Raw genomic sequence first — 19,056 nt, forward strand, 5'->3', positions numbered from 1 at the left:
CTCGCCGACCTCGGCGGGTGGGCGGACGGGCGGACGGGCGCTGATGATGGTGACAATTCAAAGCAGCATATAGAGCCCGAGGGTGTCCTACCCTCAACATGTCTCCTACCAGTTCCTCCAGATAGAGATCAAGCCAATCGGTCTACTACGTGTGCCAATGTTCTGCGGTACCGGTCACTGTCCCCGTATCTAATGAGACCGACGTCGGGAGAACAATTCGGGGGCCCGTCGGAATTTTACAACGGCTCCTCTGCAAATTGAGGCCCTCGGTTCTATGGACATTACTGCAATGATCACTACGTTTAGCAGTCATGGCCTTCACTGTCGTCTCGGTCACGCTCCAATTCCCTTCCAATAGAGGGTTACTGTAAGGTAGTACGTACAGCAACAGGCGTAGAACGCCCCCTCCAGATGGATAGAAGCCGATCTGCGTATCTTGTTTCTATAGACCACTCTAGATGCTCGCCCCAAGCAACAGGCGCGCCTACGAGCAGCAGCCTGGGCCAGCGGAACTCCATCCAGATGGTGATTCCGAAACGCTGCCCTGGACGGAAGGCATCGCGGGGTCCGCAGAGTTGAAGTATCAGCCTCCGTGAGGGACCCGAACAGGTCCGTGACAGCCGTCATGAACTTGCCCATCGTGCCCGAAACGGTTGCCCTGCCGTCGGTCCGGGGCGATTTGGGCCTCCATCAGTCGTCACACACAACGGGCTTCCTGTGCTGCTCCGCCAGACAGGGTGGCCAGCGGTCGGGAACATCTCGTTCCACGCTAGCTGTAGATAAATTCCGTGGCATCACATGGCTTAGGGATATAGCGTAGCGGGGGCCACGTCCATCCTGTCCTCCAAAGGTGCCATCACATCTCTTGCCGCCTGATCCAGGGCCAAGTTCCGCCGGCAACCATTTCCCAGTTTGTCGCATTGTAGGTATTCTCATCGGCGGGTGACTTCGGCCCGGTAGACAGGAATCGGCGCGCCTGGCTCAAGATCTCGCCCGATCTCGACCACGATGATGAAGAGGTACGCAGGCATGGTCCTGGAGAGGACGACGGCTAGGGTGTTCAGGTTCGTGCTGACCCAGGCTGTTTGTCGTGTCAGGAGAGTGTGGTGGTGATGGTCGCCATCAGTGCGTCGGCGGGCGCAAGCGATAGCAGCTCCCAGGCTCAGAAGCACATGACATGCAAGTGGTGTCCGGTTCTGCAACAAAGCTTAGGCTCCGCTCATCGTCTCGAGTGAAGGAGGGGCTTGGTTCCACGAGAGAAGGAGGCGAGGAGATGGCGTCGACCTTGGGGAAAGTCGGGGGGCGAAACCGGCATCGCTGCGGCTTGGGAGCGAGTGTTTGCGAAAGGTACCCGAAATAGCTGGCTCCAGCGATGGGAGACAGATCGCCGGCTCATCTGCGCTCGCGGGAGCGAGGCCGTTCTTGGTTGTCGACACCCCAAAGATGTGAGCTTCTTCAAGGACAATCCGCCTTGTGGGATGGGGGAGATTCTAGAATGGCGCAGACCCCTGCGGCACACGGATTAACTAGTAGGAGATAAAAACTCACGGCGACATCGACCATGGACGCCCAAAGCCCGAGAACTGATACGCGCAGAAATGGCACGGCTAACGGAAGGATTTGGCTATGCAGTTGTCCTGCAGCTTGGAGGCCACCGCCACTCTCCACCCCACACACCATGTTAGGGTCCCTGTCCGCTTTCTCGGGGGCGGCATCCTCCCCCATCGTCCCCCAGCGTGCTTTTCTCCTCGGCCACAGGCGATTCTGAGATGCTCCGCAACCAATCCATTTTACTCTGCCAATTGTCTGGCTCAGCTATAAATCCCTTGGCTAATATGCGTAATCTAGCAACACCCACAGCGACAACGCGAATGGTGGCCGCATGTACCACAGCACGGGCTACTCGACGCTAGCATCCATCTCAATCTGTAGTGATTGCGGCACGTATTGAGGGGTTACATTGTCACTAATGACGGGCACAGCCCACCATTTATTCAAGGCACCTGGGCTATGAAGTGGTTTTGGCCCCCGAACCACCACCCTAAGCGTCGTGCCGCGCGGAACGTCGCGGCTTGATCGACTTGCGCCATAAAACAATAAATTCGTGAGAGGTCCCTCCCACCCACCCTAAACTCATGGCACCTGCCAAGGCCCGAATCATTTCGCACCATCCGACTGCTTCACAAACAGTTGAGCCGCACTGACCCGTCTTCTGTCAGTGATGTCTCCTGTTCCCTCGCCCGCCACCGGCCTCCTGAGCAGGTCCTTTGACGCACCGGCACCCAGCAGTAATAGCGGCACTGCCAAGCCCGATTTGGCCGACATTGTCGGCTGGGTTTCCGAAACTAACGATCGGGGGACGGCCGACATCCTCTGGTCCAGCTGCGTGACCATTATTCTGTGCGTCTGGATCGCCACGTCCCCCAACGTTCCTGGCCCCGAAGACAAATGGCATCATCGATGGTTTGACAAGCTCAATCTCGCCTGCATCGGCTTGGTGGGCCCACACTTCCTCTTGAGACTTGCCGTCGGCCAGCTATTAAACGCGAAGCAGAGCGTGAGAGTAGGTTTTCCCCTCCCTTCCTGCGGTTACGCACGGAGCTAACCATTTCCATATTCTTTTGCAGATACTTCGCCAGTTACCCGGAGGAGAAACATGGACGCTGAGACATGGCTTCTTTGCCAATATGGGTGGCTTTTACATCCGCGCTCCTGATTATCCTAATGGCTTCCCCATCAACGGCGAGCAGCTCGCTTACTTGGTCAAATACCGGCATCTGGATTTTCCAACCCTGACAAGTGAGGATATCAACCGGCGCAATCGGATTGATGGGCTTTCCAAGTATGCCACTAACGCAGTTATTCCAAGAACATACACCAAGTGCAACTATATTCAAAGCTAATACCTATGTGGCAGGTTTATTACCATTTGGCAGGTTGCTTGGTTCATCATCACCCAGTCCCAGAGGCTTGCCAAAGGATACCCCATCACCACACTCGAACTTACAGCTTTGTCGTTTTGCGCGAATACGATCGCCACATCAGCCTGCTGGTACTACAAGCCCGCTATCGAGCAGGCCATCTTCCTTGACACCAGAGGCTCCGTAACTACCGCAGCAATTCGAGAGAGTGCCCGCGCCAAATCGAAGGTCTGCTCCCAAATCCGTTGCCCCTCGAAAGGAGCGTCGGTCTCTAACTGTACGGCCTCATGCATTAGACGCATCCAAACCTGCCAGCGATCGATGATGGGACGCCATTGGACTTTCTCTCACCGCGACCTATTTACACGAAGAAGTTCTGGCACTACCTCCCCATGACCCAAGGCCTTTATACTCGGTTATTCAACAAACAAGCAAAAGAAGACCGGTGGCAACGCATTCCATCCAATACGTGGCTCGAAATCAGGAATTTACGCTGGGGTTTGTTAATGGCCGTTGCTATGCTGCCTTTCAGCGTTACCTTCTTCGGTGCCTGGAACTTCCATTTTCCAACAACGGCGGAACGCAGCATTTGGAGATTATGCGCCACTTATCACGTTATGTTCAACCTTGTTGGGTGTCTGTCTTACATCCGAAACTACGTGGCCGAGGTTCTGGTGTGGGTGCGGATGCTTTTGCGACGGCTGGTTGGTATGAAACCTGTTGATAACGAACAAAGTTGCGGTATGCGTGCAAAGGGCGACGAAGAGTCAAGCCAGGGGATACATCCTCTGCCACCTGGCAATGGCGCACCCGAGCAGCGCAGCCTCGAATACGGACCAGCAAGGCCTACCGCAAACGGTACTTCGCACGGACGGCTAGCAAGGGACAGCCGCACGGCAAGCGGCGGCTCTTCCCATATTAACAGCCACCAGAATATGCGTCCCCGCAAAGGAGCAGAAGACGCGACGCTGCTTCGGTTTAGAGTCGCACTTTGGTTCTTCTGCTTTGTTTACCTTGTCTGCAGACTGTACATCTACATCGAGAGTCTGGCGGGTCTCAGGTCGCAACGGCGAGGGGTTTACATGACAGTCAACAAGTTCCTTCCATCGATATCATAAACCCTTTCATGCCTATCCGGCATGGGGCTTTATTGGCTACGGGAGATGTTAGCCCAAACAGAGCTCCAACCCATCCGTCACTCTCCAGTCACCAAACCACATATCAAATTTGATATTCCGTCCCTGCGCACATTTTCTTTCTTAGGATCTACAAACCGAGCAGACTAAGCCAGAACCTTCTGGATGTCGGCTGGCTCCAGAATCCTCTTGTCATAGCCCTCCAGCAGAACCTTGATCATTGCCTGTGCGAGCTTGTTCGCCACAATGCCCTTTGACAGGGAGGCCGCCATCTTGCGCAGCGCGGATCCGTTGGTGGGGATGATGTCGCCCGGGCGGACAAACCATGACTGGAACTTCTCAGGCTGTCCATCTGCCATGTCGGCAAGACCCTTCTCGACTTGGCCCTAGATGTGTAGAACAGAAAGAAGGTCCGTTAGAACATAACAACGCGCTGATTAAGGAAGAGTGGTGATAAAGATAAGAGTCCGGTACGACTTGGGGTGAGTGGATCGGCTGTCAGCTGCGGCCTGAGAGCGACGCACCTTGATCTTGCGGCTGTCCTCCATGAATCGCAAGGGCTTCTTCTGGTCCCATTCGGCCAGCCAGCCGCTGCAAAAGACCATCCTGAAGATCTTGGCCTCTCCGGCCAGCTTGGCGTCGACGAAGGCCTTGGCGGCGGCGAGAGTGTAGTCGACGCTGACCTTGCGGGCCGTCTCGACATCCGGGAATTGGTTGGCCCGGCCGCCGATGGCCCTGTTGTAGATCAAGGAAACGAAGTTACTACTGGATAGATCAAGGCCGGTGGAATACAGTAGCAATTAATTACGAAAGGGCGTGATGGAAGCGTACCAGAGACAGCCATTGGCTCCCTGGAGCTGGGAAAGCAATTCTGGCGGGTAGGAGCTGAAGTCCTCGTGCAGAATGACCGTCACCTTCTCGTGGCTGGTGACGGCCTCTGAAAGCGGCTTGCGCGTCAGGGCGATGATGTGCTCGATGGCGGGATTTTTGATGCACTCCTTGACCAGCTCGCCGCCGGTGAGGCCGGTGCATCCAGTGACGATGACCTTCATTGTGATCTGATAGGAACGCTTGGTTCTGGATTCTGTTTGAGTGATATCTGGATGGGAGGCTTGTCAAGGGGTGGTGCGAGAGCTTGGAGTTTGATGTGAAGGTGAAGATTTTGTGGGTTCCACGCCTAGGCAAATTGCTATCTGTCCCGTCCCTCGGCTTCTTGTGGTGCGGCTCCCCCACTCCCATTGCTGCTGCAAGCAGTTTAGCCTGGCGGTTCTGCAGGAGCTGCCCTGGGCAAAGCCGGGCGAGGGTCGGGCACCACTCAGGGCTGCAGGCGTGGTGGCATGCTGCATATGCCCTGCAGCTCGATGTAACGGTATGACGGGCGCCCCAGATCACAGCACCAAAACTGGTTAGAAAATGCAGAGAATTCTGGATGTGAGGAGCATTGAAGCGTGCAAACGCTCACCGCCTTTGAGTTTTTGGCTCTCTTTTAAAAGTGGGAGCAGAAACGGTCGTTAGGTGCTCCGCCATGTAAACGGGTCGAACGAAGATGGAAAAAGGAGACCGCAATGCTCATTTTGCCTTGAAATACTATTTTGTCGCAAGCCTTTTGGCTTTCGGCTTGCCATTTGTTTCTCATTCCTTCATTGTTTGCATTGCCGACCCCCGACTGTGCAAAAATAGGGTTCGTTCTCTTCCTGCCAATACCGAGCTAATAGAGATGTCGCTTCAATACTTTACCCAGGGAGTGCACACCATCCCTCTGTGCTGTTACACCATACACCCCGCTGTGTACCCCCCGTTACAAGGCCGGCATCTTTGCGGTAAAACCCATGTCTACTCCTCAACACTAGCCTCGTTGAACTCAAGCGAGTCGAGATTGATCTCAGGCGTGCGGCTCTTGCACAGCAGCTTGGTGCCGGGCCTGAGCACGCAGTCAGTTCCCAACCAAATGTTGGGCACGGCCGGGACGCTGTCGGCCATCTTCCAGTCGTAGTTGACCAGCATGTATACCAGTATGATCTTGATCTCGGCCGCGGCGAAGAAGCGGCCCGGGCACGCGTGCTTGCCGTAGCCAAAGGGCGCCACGAAATCGGGCGACGTCGACACGAGCTGGGCCTTTGCCTCGGCCCTGGCCTCGGCGTTCCCGCGGATGCGGTAGAAGCGGTAGATGTCGAACTTTTCCGGCTCCGGATACGTCTGCGGGTTCATGAGGGTCAACTTGGCGTTAAGCGCAAGCCGGCCCCCTCTGTGCAGCTTGATACCGCCTTGAATATCCGTATTCTGAAGGACGAAGCGCTGCATTGCCACTGGATAGCACCAACGAATATGTCGTTAGCAGCAGCAACAAAAACGGAATTCCGTACTGGCAGATATCTCGCTGTTCGGACAACCTACAGTTGTTAATGGGCTTCACCCGTTGCGTCTCCTTGAGGGCACTGTCCATGAGCTTCAGCTTGTAGAGGGACTGCTTGCTCCACCCCTCTGCCCCGAAGACCTCGACGGCCTCCTTGCGTAGCGGCTCGATCAGTTCACAGGCGGCGGCCAGGCGAGCCATCACTTGGGCTAACAAGTCCGTGGTCGTGTGGGTGACGGCGAAAGACAGGGTCAGCCGAACGATGGGTTGCCGCCCGCCTCCTTTTCGGTCCATATGAGCACGTCGTTGTGCTCGAGCGCCTCGACGCTGTCGGCCTGGCACCCTGCCCGCTCGCATCGGCGCGCCTCGGCGACGCCCTGGTGAGTTTTTGGGAGCGACTGCTAACGTCGGGGACCTGGCGGTACTCGGCGTAAAAGTGGCATGCCATGGGCCAGAGAAAGCGGGGCCGGGTGCGGAGCACGCGTGCGACCGACGTGGGCATGGCCGTGTAGGACTTTGTCACCTTGAGCCACTCCTCGTGAACACGGAGTTTCCCGATCGGGGAAATAGTTCAAAAGCCCGACCCCGACCGCTTGTCTTGCCGCGGCCAGCCGGGGCTAGTGGCGCCGCCACAGCTGCGGGAACATGCAGGGCAGATTTAACCATGGAGATATGGCGACCCTGTCTATTCCCAACTTCCTTGCCGAGACTTGGACGGTTTCCACCGAGCCTATATGCGATCTGAACTACCATCGCGGACTAGCCTATGGTATTTTCTAAGCCGAAGTATAGTATATCCCATGCCGTGAATACAAAAAGCGCTGTCTATGACTTTCCTTGAGGCGTGGAGGCGGGGGTCGGTGAGAGTAGTAGTACTTTTATACAAACTTGAAGCAACTGAATGCGGCAGGGTTCTATTGAGGAGAGTGTAAGAGGTCAGGTGAGTTGATGTGGAATTGCGCAAGGGCCTCCTATCTCCAAAACATGGATGGTATGTGCCATGAAAGCGTGGGCTGCCCGGGCGCCATCCATTCCAAGACGAGGGTATTCGGCGGGAAGAGAAAAACACAGCTCATCTTTTAGCTGAATCCTGAGAAGTTATCAGGAAAACCCACTCCTGTGTCCAGTCAGACCCAACCCGGCTTTGGCAAATGCTAGCTCTACTTCGGCCGCATCTGGAGCGGGATCGTTGCTGGTCAGGTAAGAAAGGCCTGGAATTAACTGTCGGTGCCAGTTTGTGGCGTGGGTTCTGATCAGAGTTGCTTGTCCGTAGGAGTTGGTGCTCGAAGCTGAATCCAGTCGTCGATGATGAAATGGTAATAAAGCCTCCAGGGAAGATGCATCTCGACTGAGGTGGTTTCTAACTGAAGTATTCATGACAGTGAGAATCCAAAGTGCGCGAAGTGGCGGAAGGTCGGGTGTGCCAGTAGTAGGATAAAAGAGCGCAGTTGGTCAATGTTAATGTCTAAAATTGGACTGAAATACCCTGGCGCGATGGCAAGCCCCGGCCTGGTGGATTCGAGGTGAAATAGTAGCGCATGGCTGGTGGGGGAAGAGATTAATGGAAAAAAAGGAAGTAAATGGAGGACACTTAGCGAGCACCGCCTGGAGCAAAGCGTTGGATTTAAAACCAGAAAAAGCTGGAGAAATTCTTTCCATATGCAAAATACCACCTCCACCACCAACCCAACCCTAGAGCACTAACCTCCCGAATTTCGCACGAAAAGGTTTGAATATAGCTTTATACATTATTCCATGACTTATTACTTTACCATTTTCCATTTGAACCCTCGTACGCTAATCCAGGGTTGTGCGCAGATCAGAAACAGAGAACCGACTTCATCATGCCTGTCTCCCAGAAACAAATGGAGGCAGACCAAATCGCCATGAGGTTCGTCGAACTGCTGGGGCAGCGCGACGAGTTCGACGCCCAGCAGTACATTACAGATTGCGCCGACACCTCTGGCCTCGACGGCTGGGAAATCCAGGGCCATCACCGCACCATCTACCACTGGGTTACCAGCTACGTCTGGGACTTGGAGTGCCGCGACAAGACTCCCGCCCCCACCGTTGTGGCCGAGCTGGCGGTCATCCGCCGGATTGCCAAGTCGGTCTTCGACTTCAAGACCGACCACCACGTGCCCCAAATGGCGTTTTGCGCACTCTTGGCTATTGGAATCCTGGAGTGGCTGGCACCAACTATTAACGAAACCCTCTTCCCCGAGACTGAGGGCCCTGCATGCGAGACCCGCGGGGGCTACTCAGGTATTGTGAATTGTTTTGGTGTGGGCAGTTTCAGACGGGGGAGTGTCAGGAAGCTAATAATTAATAACCCGCATGGTTGCAGTCAACATCACGCCCGATCATCTCTGCATTCCGTATGCACCGGAGCCCCTTCTCAAGGACTTCGTATCTCGCCTGCGCATCTTCTACACCAGGGTCGTCTGACCGCCCAATCATGGATGTGATGCGGGGAGAGAACAGCTCCGGCATGAGCTGCTAGACAATGACGATTACGAAGGTGAGCACATAATGTTTCTGATATCTTGCAGGCTTCCCGATCATCCTTTCTCCTCTCTTTCCCACTAACGACCCTGCCCTAGAAATCTGTGACGATGCCTGGGATAGCGCTCAGTGTGGCCGCATTATCGAGCTCATTGGAGCCATCAAAGTCGTCTAGCTTCTCGCCGCCAAGTTCGGGTTTCCCTGGTTAGACCACCCGAAAAGCTACCCGCTCGGCACAAGCCCGGCTATGGTGCCTTTAAAACAAGGCGGATCTATTTTCATGCCGGAGGTGGCGGACACACCCGAGATACATAGTTCTCCCACTAGCTCTTAAATACCGTTTTCCCCTACCTTTCTACTCTCTAAACAGCGCCCTCCCAAGTCCCCAGCCAATTAACGCCGGTACCAGCCAACTACAGACTGCAGTTGGATAATTGCGGTTGCCTGTAATATTCCGCCCCCAGTCAACTTCGCATTCCCAGCTCTTCTTCCTGCATTTAGTGCCGGAAAAAATCACACTTTCCCATTGGCTACCTGTTTTCTTCCACATGTCCTGCATTTCAGCCGCACATGGGAATCCCCAGCCACCGCCACCCGGCTATTGGCGAACAAGGTTCCCCCTCATGAGCTGAATCCAAAACCTTTCTCCGCACCAGATGTATCTCCCCATCCTTCTGCAGCACTCCAGGTCATTCAACCCCGCGGCCAGCTACCTTTCCCCCAGAACCTATCAGATGGATCCTCACGATGAAGAGATCACTGCGGATGAAATGCGACAGAGAACAAAGGCAATGTTGGATCATCTACGCCGTGAGGTTCTCTTGCTAGGGGGCGGCCACAACGTCGAACGCCATATTCCGCTGCGCCTTCCCCTCCCTAGATCTTCTCCGAGGCAAGATGGCAACCGTATTCAAGGTGCCGTGTCCATGGCTGTGCTCCTAGGCCTCTTCAAAGTCAGACTCATAGGCATCTGGGGGCTGTGTCTCTTGTCTCTTTACCTATGGGAGTACACCGTTCTGTCAACACGCGAGGAGCCGTACGATGCCCTTGCCTTCGAGGTTTTCTATTCCCAGATCAGGGCACTCGTCTTTCACGCCATAACCCTGTTGTTGATGCCCTTTGTTAGCCGTGGAATCTACTGTACCATATCCGCCTTGGCTACCTTTCCACATCTGCCAGCGAGTTTTCCACAGAGTGCCGGAGTTCTTGCAAAGCTCCTTTTACCTTTCCTGGTTTTCTTCGGCATAGTGCGCTTGGCACGGGGACGAGCCTCCCAACTACTGCGGCGGGTGTCAGAATGGAGATCATGTAAGCTTCCCTAGGAACGGGGTCTTTGGCTTCTTTCTACACCAAACACTGATATCTAATAACGTGCATATTCGGGATGTACATAGCCTACTCACGAAACTCCCTTACCACGTCCATAACTGTTGCCATTCTCGAAAGTCTACGTGTTGTTCAAAAAACGTTGGACTGGTGCCGCAGACTATTTACGAAGCTGGCGGATGTGTTTCCTATCATTGCTCTGACGAGATCTCTGCCGCCCTTTCGGCCATACTCGCCATCAAAGCCATGGGTTTACCGGCCACTCACCCAGGGTAAACAGATCAGACTGATTCGACTACATCGCTGGATCCCTGTTCTCGGCGTTCGGGCGACAATCATGCATGTAGGCCTGGAGAATTCGCCTCCATACGACGCCATCTCTTACCACTGGGGCACCTCTGAGGAGCGACGCCGGCTCACTGTGCTTGACGAAACAGACGCCTCCTCCACCCCCAAGTGGCTCGAGGTCTTCAAGCCAACCTACGACATGCTGTATAGCCTCTCCTCCCCTTGGAAGACCCGCATCATATGGATCGACGCCGTGTGTATCGACCAGTCACAACATACCAGCAACACGGAGAAGGGTCCGCAGGTAATGCTCATGAGAGAGATATATGGGAAGGCCAGCCGCGTTATTGTATATCTGGGCAACTCCATACTGGCACCCGCAGCCCACAGCCTGATACATGACCTTTTACTCATGCGTTCGGCTGGGTGTTCCGGCTCGGAGCTCTACCAGGTGGTGTCAAGGGGTGAAGGCATGAGTGTCAGATGGGTGGCCCTGATACAGCTACTTTCACAGCCTTGGTTCATGCGTGTCTGGGTGATTCAGGAGGTAGCTGCAGCGTCCCTCAACTCCCCGAGAATCTGGTACGGCGGAAGACTTTACGACTGGGTTTCTCTCCTGGACGCATTTGGGCTCCTCGAAGACTTCGAGATGACCGGCTTCCTACACACCATACACCAAGGCCGCGTGGCATTTAGCCATCTCCTGAGCATGCGAAGCATGGATGACGTGCGCAAGGGGACCTTCTTGGTTGACCTCAACAGGTGGTCAAAGGGCCTGATGGAAAACCCAGCACCTCTGTTGTACCTTCTGGAAAGCTCCATGGCCCACCAGGCTTCCGACGCCAGGGACAAGGTCTTTGCTCTGCTTGGTTTGATGGGAGAGGATCCGCCTCCCACGCTCACTCCCGACTACAGCAGCGAGACAACGGCCGAATCTGTGTACATCAAGACGGCAGAATACCTCCTAACCGACGAGAGGCCACTCGCATTTCTTCAGTTGGCTGGGGTGGGCGTCAGCAGACGCCATCGGGCACTTCCCTCCTGGGTCCCGGACTGGGTGGACTCGCCCGACCGGGGCGCATCCATGTCATCAACCCTCTGGCGCAAGTCGCACGTCCGCTACTACTACCAAGCAACTGGAAGTGCTGGGCCGGTATTCAGCGTCAAACGCGTCGGCGATCGTGAAGCATTGGCGCTATTGTGTACTCGCTTGGACACGTTGACGCGCCTCAGCGCTGTCCATACGCCGGCAACCGAGGACGACAAGTTCATTTTAAGTGCGCCGAACACATACATCGACCCCCGAGATATGCTGCATGCTCATCGATGGCATAAAGAAACGCTCGCCATGGTGATAGGGAGCCATGCCCCGGACCCGTATCCGGGTGGGCGACAGGCCCCCTGGCCAGCACCCTCCCCGTCAACTGCCCCCAAGGAAGCAGACAGCGACAAGCCGTCAGGTCTGGGGAGTGCGCCATCCCAGCCGCTACGAGAAGTCTTCTGGCGCGTCTTGACGGGCGACCTCAACATGCGCTGGATGATGCGCCCGGCCCCGATGTCCCGCCAGGACGACTACGACAACTGGGTCTCCTTCATGGCCGAGATGGCCGGCTACCTGGCCGCCGACAGCAGAGACACGCACGTTCCCGTCCATGACGCGGCCTTCTGGGGCAGACACGACGCCGGGCTGCCGTTTGCCAACGCCATGGCGAGCTGCGCTGTCGGGCGCCGCGTTTGCGTCACGGCCGCGGGTCGCTTGGGCTGCGTCGCGCCGCTATGCCAGGTCGGGGACGAGGTGGTGCTGATCCACGGGGCGCCAACGCCGTTTGTTATCAGGAAGGCCCCGGCAGAGACGGGAGCAGATGGCAATCTCTACGAGCTGGTTGGTCCCTGCTACATGCACGGCGTTATGGATGGGGAGGCTAGCGGCGCCCGCGGCGCGGAGCAAATTGTCTTTGTTTGAGGGCCTCAAAAGTTTGCCTCGTATGCGTGGTACCTGTGGTTGGCCGTTGGTGGGCCTCCCGCCGACAGGCCGATGACCCTGGAGGTAGGCTGCCTTGCCCCTTCTCCAATAGGAACACGCATTTGTGATTTACCCCGCAATCGCCTCTCGACTGCATCGATGCAACAAGCTGGATCGGGACCAGTCCAGTCGACCTTTGGCAAATACCAAGCGCTCAATGGCGCCTCGCTTTTTCTACTTCTCCAATCCAATGCAACCAACCGCCCATACGCGCTTCATGTGCCTCATGCATGGAGGCCAGTATGACCGGCCAAGCTTGGACAGTTTGACGAGCTTCTCCCTTCCCATCTCCCCAAGCAGATTACTTCGTGTATTTTTTTAGCCCCTCGCCCCCCCTCCTAGATTTTCCCTCTTCTTCTTCCTCGTCTACATCCTCTTCTACTCCACTAGAGGTTCCCACTCCCTCTCTACGTCCTCAAGTTCCAAGCACACAAAACAGCACTCCACCGCCGCCATGACCGCAGGAGGTACGTCTGTGCCCGACCTCAGGTCCAAGGAGCATCGAGCCCTGTTCGACATCATCGACAGGCTCCGCTCGCATGGTATCGGTGAGGTCATCGACCTGCCAGAGATCATTGTCTGCGGCGATCAATCGGCAGGCAAAAGCTCCGTTCTCGAGGCCATCTCCGGACACCCCTTTCCCACCAAAGATGGCGTCTGCACCCGCTTCGTCACCGAGCTGGTTCTCCGACGGGAACCAAGCCACAAATTCAAGGTCTCGATCAGTCCCGGCCCCGGGCGAGCCGCTAAGGACGCCGAGCGGCTACGCGGCTTTTCAGACACCATTCGGTCCGAGCAGCGGCTTGATGAGGTCGTCGATGCGGCCAAGGAGGCCATGGGTCTGTCGGACTCGAAACGTTTCAGCAACGATGTCCTACGTGTCGAGATCTGTGGCCCCGACCAGGCCCATCTGACCATGGTTGATCTGCCAGGCATCTTTCGCGCAGGGAGCTCCGAGCAGTCGGTCGAGGACGTCAAAACTGTCAGCGCCATGGTGCAAAAGGCCATGAAGCGCCCCCGCAGTATCATCCTCGCCGTCGTCTCGGCCAACAACGAGTTTAACAACCAAGAGATCACTGAGCTGGCCCGGAAGCTCGATCCGACTCGGAGTCGCACTCTCGGTCTGATCACCAAGCCCGACAAGCTCGACGAGGGCAGCCGCTCCGAAGAATTCTACATCAAGCTCGCTCGCAACCAGGAGGTCCATCTCGAACTGGGCTGGCACGTCCTGCGGAACAGAGGTAGCAACGACACAAGTGACACCAGCGCAAAGACACGCGATTACATCGAGAAGGTGTTTTTCTCCAAAGGCGCCTGGCTCTCGGTTGACTCGTCTCTTCTCGGCGTAGCCGCTCTTCGCAGACGGCTGAGCGAGGTACTTGGAGGATCCATCTTGACCAACCTTCCTGCGCTACGCGGAGACGTGCTATCCAACATTCACAAGTGCGAGGACACTCTCGTCAGGCTGGGAGACCCTCGCAGCAGCCCAGGAGAGCAGCGCAGATACCTCCTCGCCGTCAGTCGGCGATTCTCGTCTCTCATGACCGCCGCGATCGAGGGCAACTACAGCGACAGCTTCTTTGGGGACGCCAAGACTGACGATGGCTACGCCAAACGAATCCGGGCCTTGGTTCAAAACAGCCTGCGGGACTTTGGAGAGAAGATGCATCAGCAAGGCAAGCTTCAGAGTCTCCGGGATGATGACGAGGCCATTCCAGGGACAAGTCCGGGCACACCGAAGCACGTCAGGCGCTCGGACTATTTGAGGGGAGTGACAGTTCTGATGGACCGCAGCAAGGGCCGCGAGCTTCCAGGAACTTTCAACCCCCTCATTGTCGCCGATCTCTTCAGAAAGGAATGCCAGCCTTGGGAAGATCTTGCGGCAGAGGCCACATCATCTATCGTCGATGCGGTCACCTGGATGGCTCTCACCGTCCTCCACCAGGTCGCGTTAGCTAAAACAGTCGGTGGCATCTCCTCGATTGTGGAACAGGGCATTGAGGAGCGGCAGCAGCAGCTGAATACGAAGGTCAAGGAACTCCTAGCTCCCCACTATGAGGGCCACCCAATCACCTACAATAACTTCCTCACAGACATGGTGAAGAAGGCCCAGAAGGAGCGCCGGGACAAACGTCGAGCAGAGGCCCTCAAAGAGGTGATAGAATCAGCTATTTCAGGCGCCAAGAACCGTCGCGCGCTCCATTCAGCCATCGAGCAGGGCGACTCCCCGCCATCTAGCCCCTTGGGCTATGTTGACATTGGGGAGGTCATCCAACTTCTGAGCCAGCTGGAAGGCAAGGAGACCGACCTGGAGGAGGAGGCAAGCGGTCTGGCGACCGACTATGCCGAGGCGTACTACAAGGTCAGTATCCATCTATTCTCTGCTGAAGGACAGGTTATCTCCCATGACTGATCATGGCCAGTCTGCTTACATGGAACCTATCTTAACGCTCGCAACAGGTTGCCTTGAAGAGATTCATTGACGAGATTGCCAACCTTGCCGTCGAACGACAGCTCATTCGCCACCTGCCGAACCTCTTCACACCTGAAATGATTCTGGAACTTACCGACGACCAAGTCTCAACGCTGGCCGCGGAGGATGACCAGGCCATTGCTGAGCGCGATCGCTGCCAGAAGCTCCTCACTGCGCTGCAGAAGAGTCTGGACGACCTCCGGCGCCTGCAAAGTGCCCGCATCGACATCAAGCGTCCGCAACTCAGCCGTGAGCCCCCACCTCCATTCCTTAGACCGTCGCAGGCCACCCTTGGTGGATGACCTCCCTCCCAGTCGCAACGAACGGAATTCTTGCTAAGCAGCTCACCGCAGGCCCAGTCATCCCCGCAGCCACAGGTTCAGCAGGCGCCTCTGACGCACGCCGGCCATCAACCCCGCCAGCGCCTAGCAACAGCTCCCAGCCAAGCAACAGGGAAGAGACTCCAAAGTCCACCAGTCCGGAGCGTCGCTGGCGGAATCCAGAAAGCCCCAATCCCGCCACAGCCGGTACAGAGGTTTCGCCACCTGCTGATGGCGAGCACGCCCAACCGGCTAGGAAGACACACCCTAGGGCGATTGGTTTTTCATGGGGGGATTGGGGCGTGGCTCCGAAAAAGGAAGAGCCGGAAACCTCATCGCCGGTGGAATACGAACGAGATGACGAGCCCGCCCTGGAAGCCGTCAAGACGCTGTCTTTTAATTGGAGTGCCAAACCTGGCGTCGAGGCTCCCGCTAGCATTGAAGATAACTGGTGTCTGGGGAGCTCGAAGAAGGGTAAAAAGAAGAAGAAAGCCTTGGAAGCCTTTGCGGCGGAGTTTGTTGATAATTGATGTTGGTAGGCTACTAGTAGCAGGTAATCACTCAACTAGCACTCCCGCGCTGGAAATATGCATATTTTAGCAAGTGATTGAGTCGGCACAGAAGGGACTGAAAGACACGGCCAGAAAAGTAACGTGGAAGCCAGAGATGCATTTGAAGCGGACATTTCGTTTGTAGGCAGCGAGCAACGAGCCACCGGGAATACGCATCAGCGGATAATCTGTCCCTCCGTCGGGTCGGTAAGGAGCCTCGATCTCCACCTGCGATTGGTAGGTGGGTGGGTAGGTCCCCTCCCGGCTTTGGGCCTGCGGGCGCGAATTTAAGCAGCAGCTCCACTCGCGGGGCAGCAACAGGCGGCAGTATTCGCTGCACCCCGCACATAAAGGGTTCTAACCTTCCACAACAGGTAACAGCTTCGCACCCGCACCCATTGCAGCCTTTACAACATCAACCCAGGGCGTAGCCCTCTTCACGCGCTGAAGGCGTATGCGAAAGCCCATAGTTTCGAAATGTCAATTATGGACTCCAGCAAACTCTACGCCCTCCAAGAGGTCCCGGGTAAAGGCCTGGGCCTCGTCGCCACCACCAAGATCGCTAAAGGCACACGCATCCTCTCCGAAGCGCCTTTGTTCCGGGTTCCTCAATCCACGATCTCCAAGAAGCAAGTGTGCGACTCTCTGTCAAAAAAAGTCGCCGCGCTCAGCGACGATAAACGCCAGGCTTTCTTCTCCCTCCGCAATTCCTTTGAGGATGAAGCAACCCGGGAGCTAGGCATTACCCGTACCAACGCGCTGCCCATTGGATCCAACGCGGCGACGGGCGGCATCTTCCTCGAGGCGTCGCGTATCAACCATGCCTGCCTCCAGAACGCCCAAAATACCTGGAATGAGGGCCTCCAGCAGCTCACCATCCACGCCATTCGCGATATCAACCAGGGCGAAGAGATTACCATCATGTACATCGAGGACCGCGCGAACCGCGCCGCACGCCAACGCACTTTGCAGCGTGATTTTCGCTTCACCTGCTCCTGTCAACTCTGTTTGCTCCCTCCCTCCCTCCGCGCTTCCAGCGACGCGAGACTGGACGAGATTCAACGGCTAGACAAGTCTATCGGCGACGGAATACAGATTACCGCTTCTCCTCTCCAGGCCCTGCACAACGTGCGCAAGCTGCTGAAGCTGTTTGAAGAGGAGGGTCTCCAAGATGCAAGCGTGTCCCGGGCGTACTACGACGCCTTCCAGATTGCTGTCGTCCACGGCGACAGGGCACGGGCAAGAGTCTTTGGCGAGCGAGCCGCCGCAACTCGGGCGATAGTGGAAGGCGACGACAGCCCCACAGTCCGTCGAATGAAGGACCAAGCCAGGGACCCAACCCGGCACCCGACATACGGCCACTCTTCGCGGTGGCAAACCTCTACCGACGACATCCCTTCCAGTCTCTCGGCCGAGGACTTTGAAACTTGGCTGTGGAGGGAAGAAAAAGAGATACCGCAGGAGCAGCCGCAGCACGCCGGTCTCCGCGACGAGGCAACGTTCCCTTCCTTTAACGAGCTGCCGGAGGAAAACGACCTCGACCTCGAATTTTACGAATCCACCAACGGGTTTTCGTACAGCCCGCGCAAGCACTGGTGTTTCCTCGCCGAGATCATTGACATCGAAAACTTCCTGCGCCTGAGGCTCATCGTCAAGGACGGGGCCGGACATGATGCGGTCGTCGCGTTCTACACCCCCGACCGCGGCCGCGAACTAGACCCTTCATGCATACGGAAGGGCTTTACTCTAGCCATTCTTTACGCGGAGCAACATGGGTTTCTCGACATGTCTACGGGAATCCGACTCGAAGATCCTACGGTGCTGAAGGTACGCTTCTATCTCTAGCGGGCAACGCTAATCCACCTTACGCTAATTTAATTTGATAGATCTTTCCGGTTCAACTGAGGGATTTATTCACCCTGAGTGACAAGGTACAGCAGTATGCTGGCGCGGTAAACGGCGAAAGGACCTGTCAAGGGTGCGGCCGCAAAGCGACGACATTGAGCAAGTGCGGCAAGTGCACGCTCTTCTGGTACTGCGACAAAGTACGTGGGGCCCCTTCGTTAGCTGCAAAACCCGGAGTGTTCTAACTCGGCGTGTCAATCAGGAATGCCAAACCATGGCCTGGAAAAACAAAGGTCACAAAGCGGATTGCAAGCTGCTCAAAGATCGGGATCTGCAAATGCTACTTTCCCTGAACAAGGAGGGCTTCAAGCAGCATCTTGCATTTTCCGTTGGCTCATGAGGGGATACTGAGCAGCTCCAGCGGACAAGGTGTGGTGGCGTGGCGCCTTGGGAGCAGCTGAGCCACGGTGGCTGGGGGCCTATGCCTGTGGGTCGTGGCCCGTGCTCGGCCGCCTGGGTGAACCCCTCCACGAGGGTGTATTCATCGCTTCTAGATAGCCATGTCAACCTCGCGTTCATTGCAACCCTGTTTCTTTGCCGAGATCGATCCCTAACAGCAGACTCATTGGGCCGATTTCCTTTGGCACCGTCCGGGCCCCGACAACATCACCGACACGCCAACCTAGAAAACGGAGGAGCTGGCTAGCGGATTCGCAGGGGGCATGAAGGTGCCTTGCACCTGAACAGTGACTTTTGTCCTTGCTGCCGAGGCCGCCCAAAACGGCGGCGCGGCCCATTCCCGACTTTTTCTGTAGGTAGCAAGCAACGAGCCACCCGGAGCGGGAAGGAAAGAGGTAATGCACATCAGCGGATAATATATCTCTCCGTCGGGTCAGCATACTGATAGCGAGCAGCCTCGATCTCCGCCTGCGGCCCCAAAGATGCTGGGCGGAGCCTATCCTCACTGGATTCATTGTCATCTTGACAAATTCTCGGAGTATTTGTCGATTCTTAACCCATTTTCCTAATAGCTGATGCGCAAAGATCCTTCCGCATTCGGCTCCTTGTATCATCACTCTCCTCCTCTGATCCCTAACTACTTAGCCACTTTACTTTAAACTAATGATTTGTGTTTCTTTATGGAGATCTTTCTGTAGTTTACTTTTAAATATCACACACACGAGAGTGTTATTTGTCATAGACCTCGGGCCCTGCGATTTATTCGGAGCTGGCACGGCGATGGCCACCGTGTAAGCCTTCGGTTGTGCAGATTCATCGTCCCCGGGCGGGCATATCACAACATCATGTAGAAGGG

The 19,056-nt window shown here is 56.0% G+C and overlaps 8 protein-coding genes across 8 annotated transcripts; 5 read left to right on the plus strand and 3 right to left on the minus strand.

The window, feature by feature from the left end:
- Positions 1-932: 932 nt before the first annotated feature.
- Positions 933-1,725, minus strand: GGTG_09299 (hypothetical protein; the record flags this gene model as incomplete). The annotated part of the gene is made up of 4 exons (XM_009227143.1): positions 933-1,081; positions 1,352-1,470; positions 1,549-1,607; positions 1,678-1,725. The coding sequence occupies 4 exons, from the start codon at positions 1,723-1,725 to the stop codon at positions 933-935; spliced, it is 375 nt and encodes a 124-aa protein (XP_009225407.1).
- Positions 1,726-2,221: 496 nt separating this feature from the next.
- On the plus strand, positions 2,222-4,166 carry GGTG_09300 (hypothetical protein; the record flags this gene model as incomplete). Its single annotated transcript, XM_009227144.1, has 4 exons — positions 2,222-2,563; positions 2,628-2,842; positions 2,918-3,149; positions 3,218-4,166. The coding sequence occupies 4 exons, from the start codon at positions 2,222-2,224 to the stop codon at positions 4,037-4,039; spliced, it is 1,611 nt and encodes a 536-aa protein (XP_009225408.1). The 3' UTR covers positions 4,040-4,166.
- On the minus strand, positions 3,968-5,255 carry GGTG_09301 (hypothetical protein). Its single transcript, XM_009227145.1, has 3 exons — positions 4,889-5,255; positions 4,582-4,792; positions 3,968-4,443 (listed from the first exon to the last, which is right to left on the minus strand). The coding sequence occupies exons 1-3, from the start codon at positions 5,107-5,109 to the stop codon at positions 4,204-4,206; spliced, it is 672 nt and encodes a 223-aa protein (XP_009225409.1). The 5' UTR covers positions 5,110-5,255; the 3' UTR covers positions 3,968-4,203.
- A 635-nt stretch (positions 5,256-5,890) lies between these two features.
- On the minus strand, positions 5,891-7,163 carry GGTG_09302 (hypothetical protein; the record flags this gene model as incomplete). Its single annotated transcript, XM_009227146.1, has 3 exons — positions 5,891-6,363; positions 6,452-6,825; positions 6,934-7,163. 3 exons carry the CDS (start codon positions 7,161-7,163, stop codon positions 5,891-5,893), a joined length of 1,077 nt encoding a protein of 358 aa, XP_009225410.1.
- Positions 7,164-8,254: 1,091 nt separating this feature from the next.
- GGTG_09303 (hypothetical protein) lies at positions 8,255-8,858 on the plus strand (the record flags this gene model as incomplete). Its single annotated transcript, XM_009227147.1, has 2 exons — positions 8,255-8,675; positions 8,758-8,858. 2 exons carry the CDS (start codon positions 8,255-8,257, stop codon positions 8,856-8,858), a joined length of 522 nt encoding a protein of 173 aa, XP_009225411.1.
- A 1,720-nt stretch (positions 8,859-10,578) lies between these two features.
- On the plus strand, positions 10,579-12,492 carry GGTG_09304 (hypothetical protein; the record flags this gene model as incomplete). The annotated part of the gene is made up of 1 exon (XM_009227148.1): positions 10,579-12,492. One exon carries the CDS (start codon positions 10,579-10,581, stop codon positions 12,490-12,492), a length of 1,914 nt encoding a protein of 637 aa, XP_009225412.1.
- A 226-nt stretch (positions 12,493-12,718) lies between these two features.
- GGTG_09305 (hypothetical protein) lies at positions 12,719-15,986 on the plus strand. Its single transcript, XM_009227149.1, has 3 exons — positions 12,719-14,914; positions 15,013-15,274; positions 15,379-15,986. Exons 1-3 carry the CDS (start codon positions 13,007-13,009, stop codon positions 15,873-15,875), a joined length of 2,667 nt encoding a protein of 888 aa, XP_009225413.1. The 5' UTR covers positions 12,719-13,006; the 3' UTR covers positions 15,876-15,986.
- Positions 15,987-16,373: 387 nt separating this feature from the next.
- On the plus strand, positions 16,374-17,741 carry GGTG_09306 (hypothetical protein; the record flags this gene model as incomplete). The annotated part of the gene is made up of 1 exon (XM_009227150.1): positions 16,374-17,741. The coding sequence occupies one exon, from the start codon at positions 16,374-16,376 to the stop codon at positions 17,739-17,741; it is 1,368 nt and encodes a 455-aa protein (XP_009225414.1).
- Positions 17,742-19,056: the final 1,315 nt, after the last annotated feature.

This window comes from Gaeumannomyces tritici (assembly GCF_000145635.1).
Source record: "Gaeumannomyces tritici R3-111a-1 unplaced genomic scaffold supercont2.5, whole genome shotgun sequence".
Lineage (NCBI taxonomy): Eukaryota > Fungi > Ascomycota > Sordariomycetes > Magnaporthales > Magnaporthaceae > Gaeumannomyces > Gaeumannomyces tritici.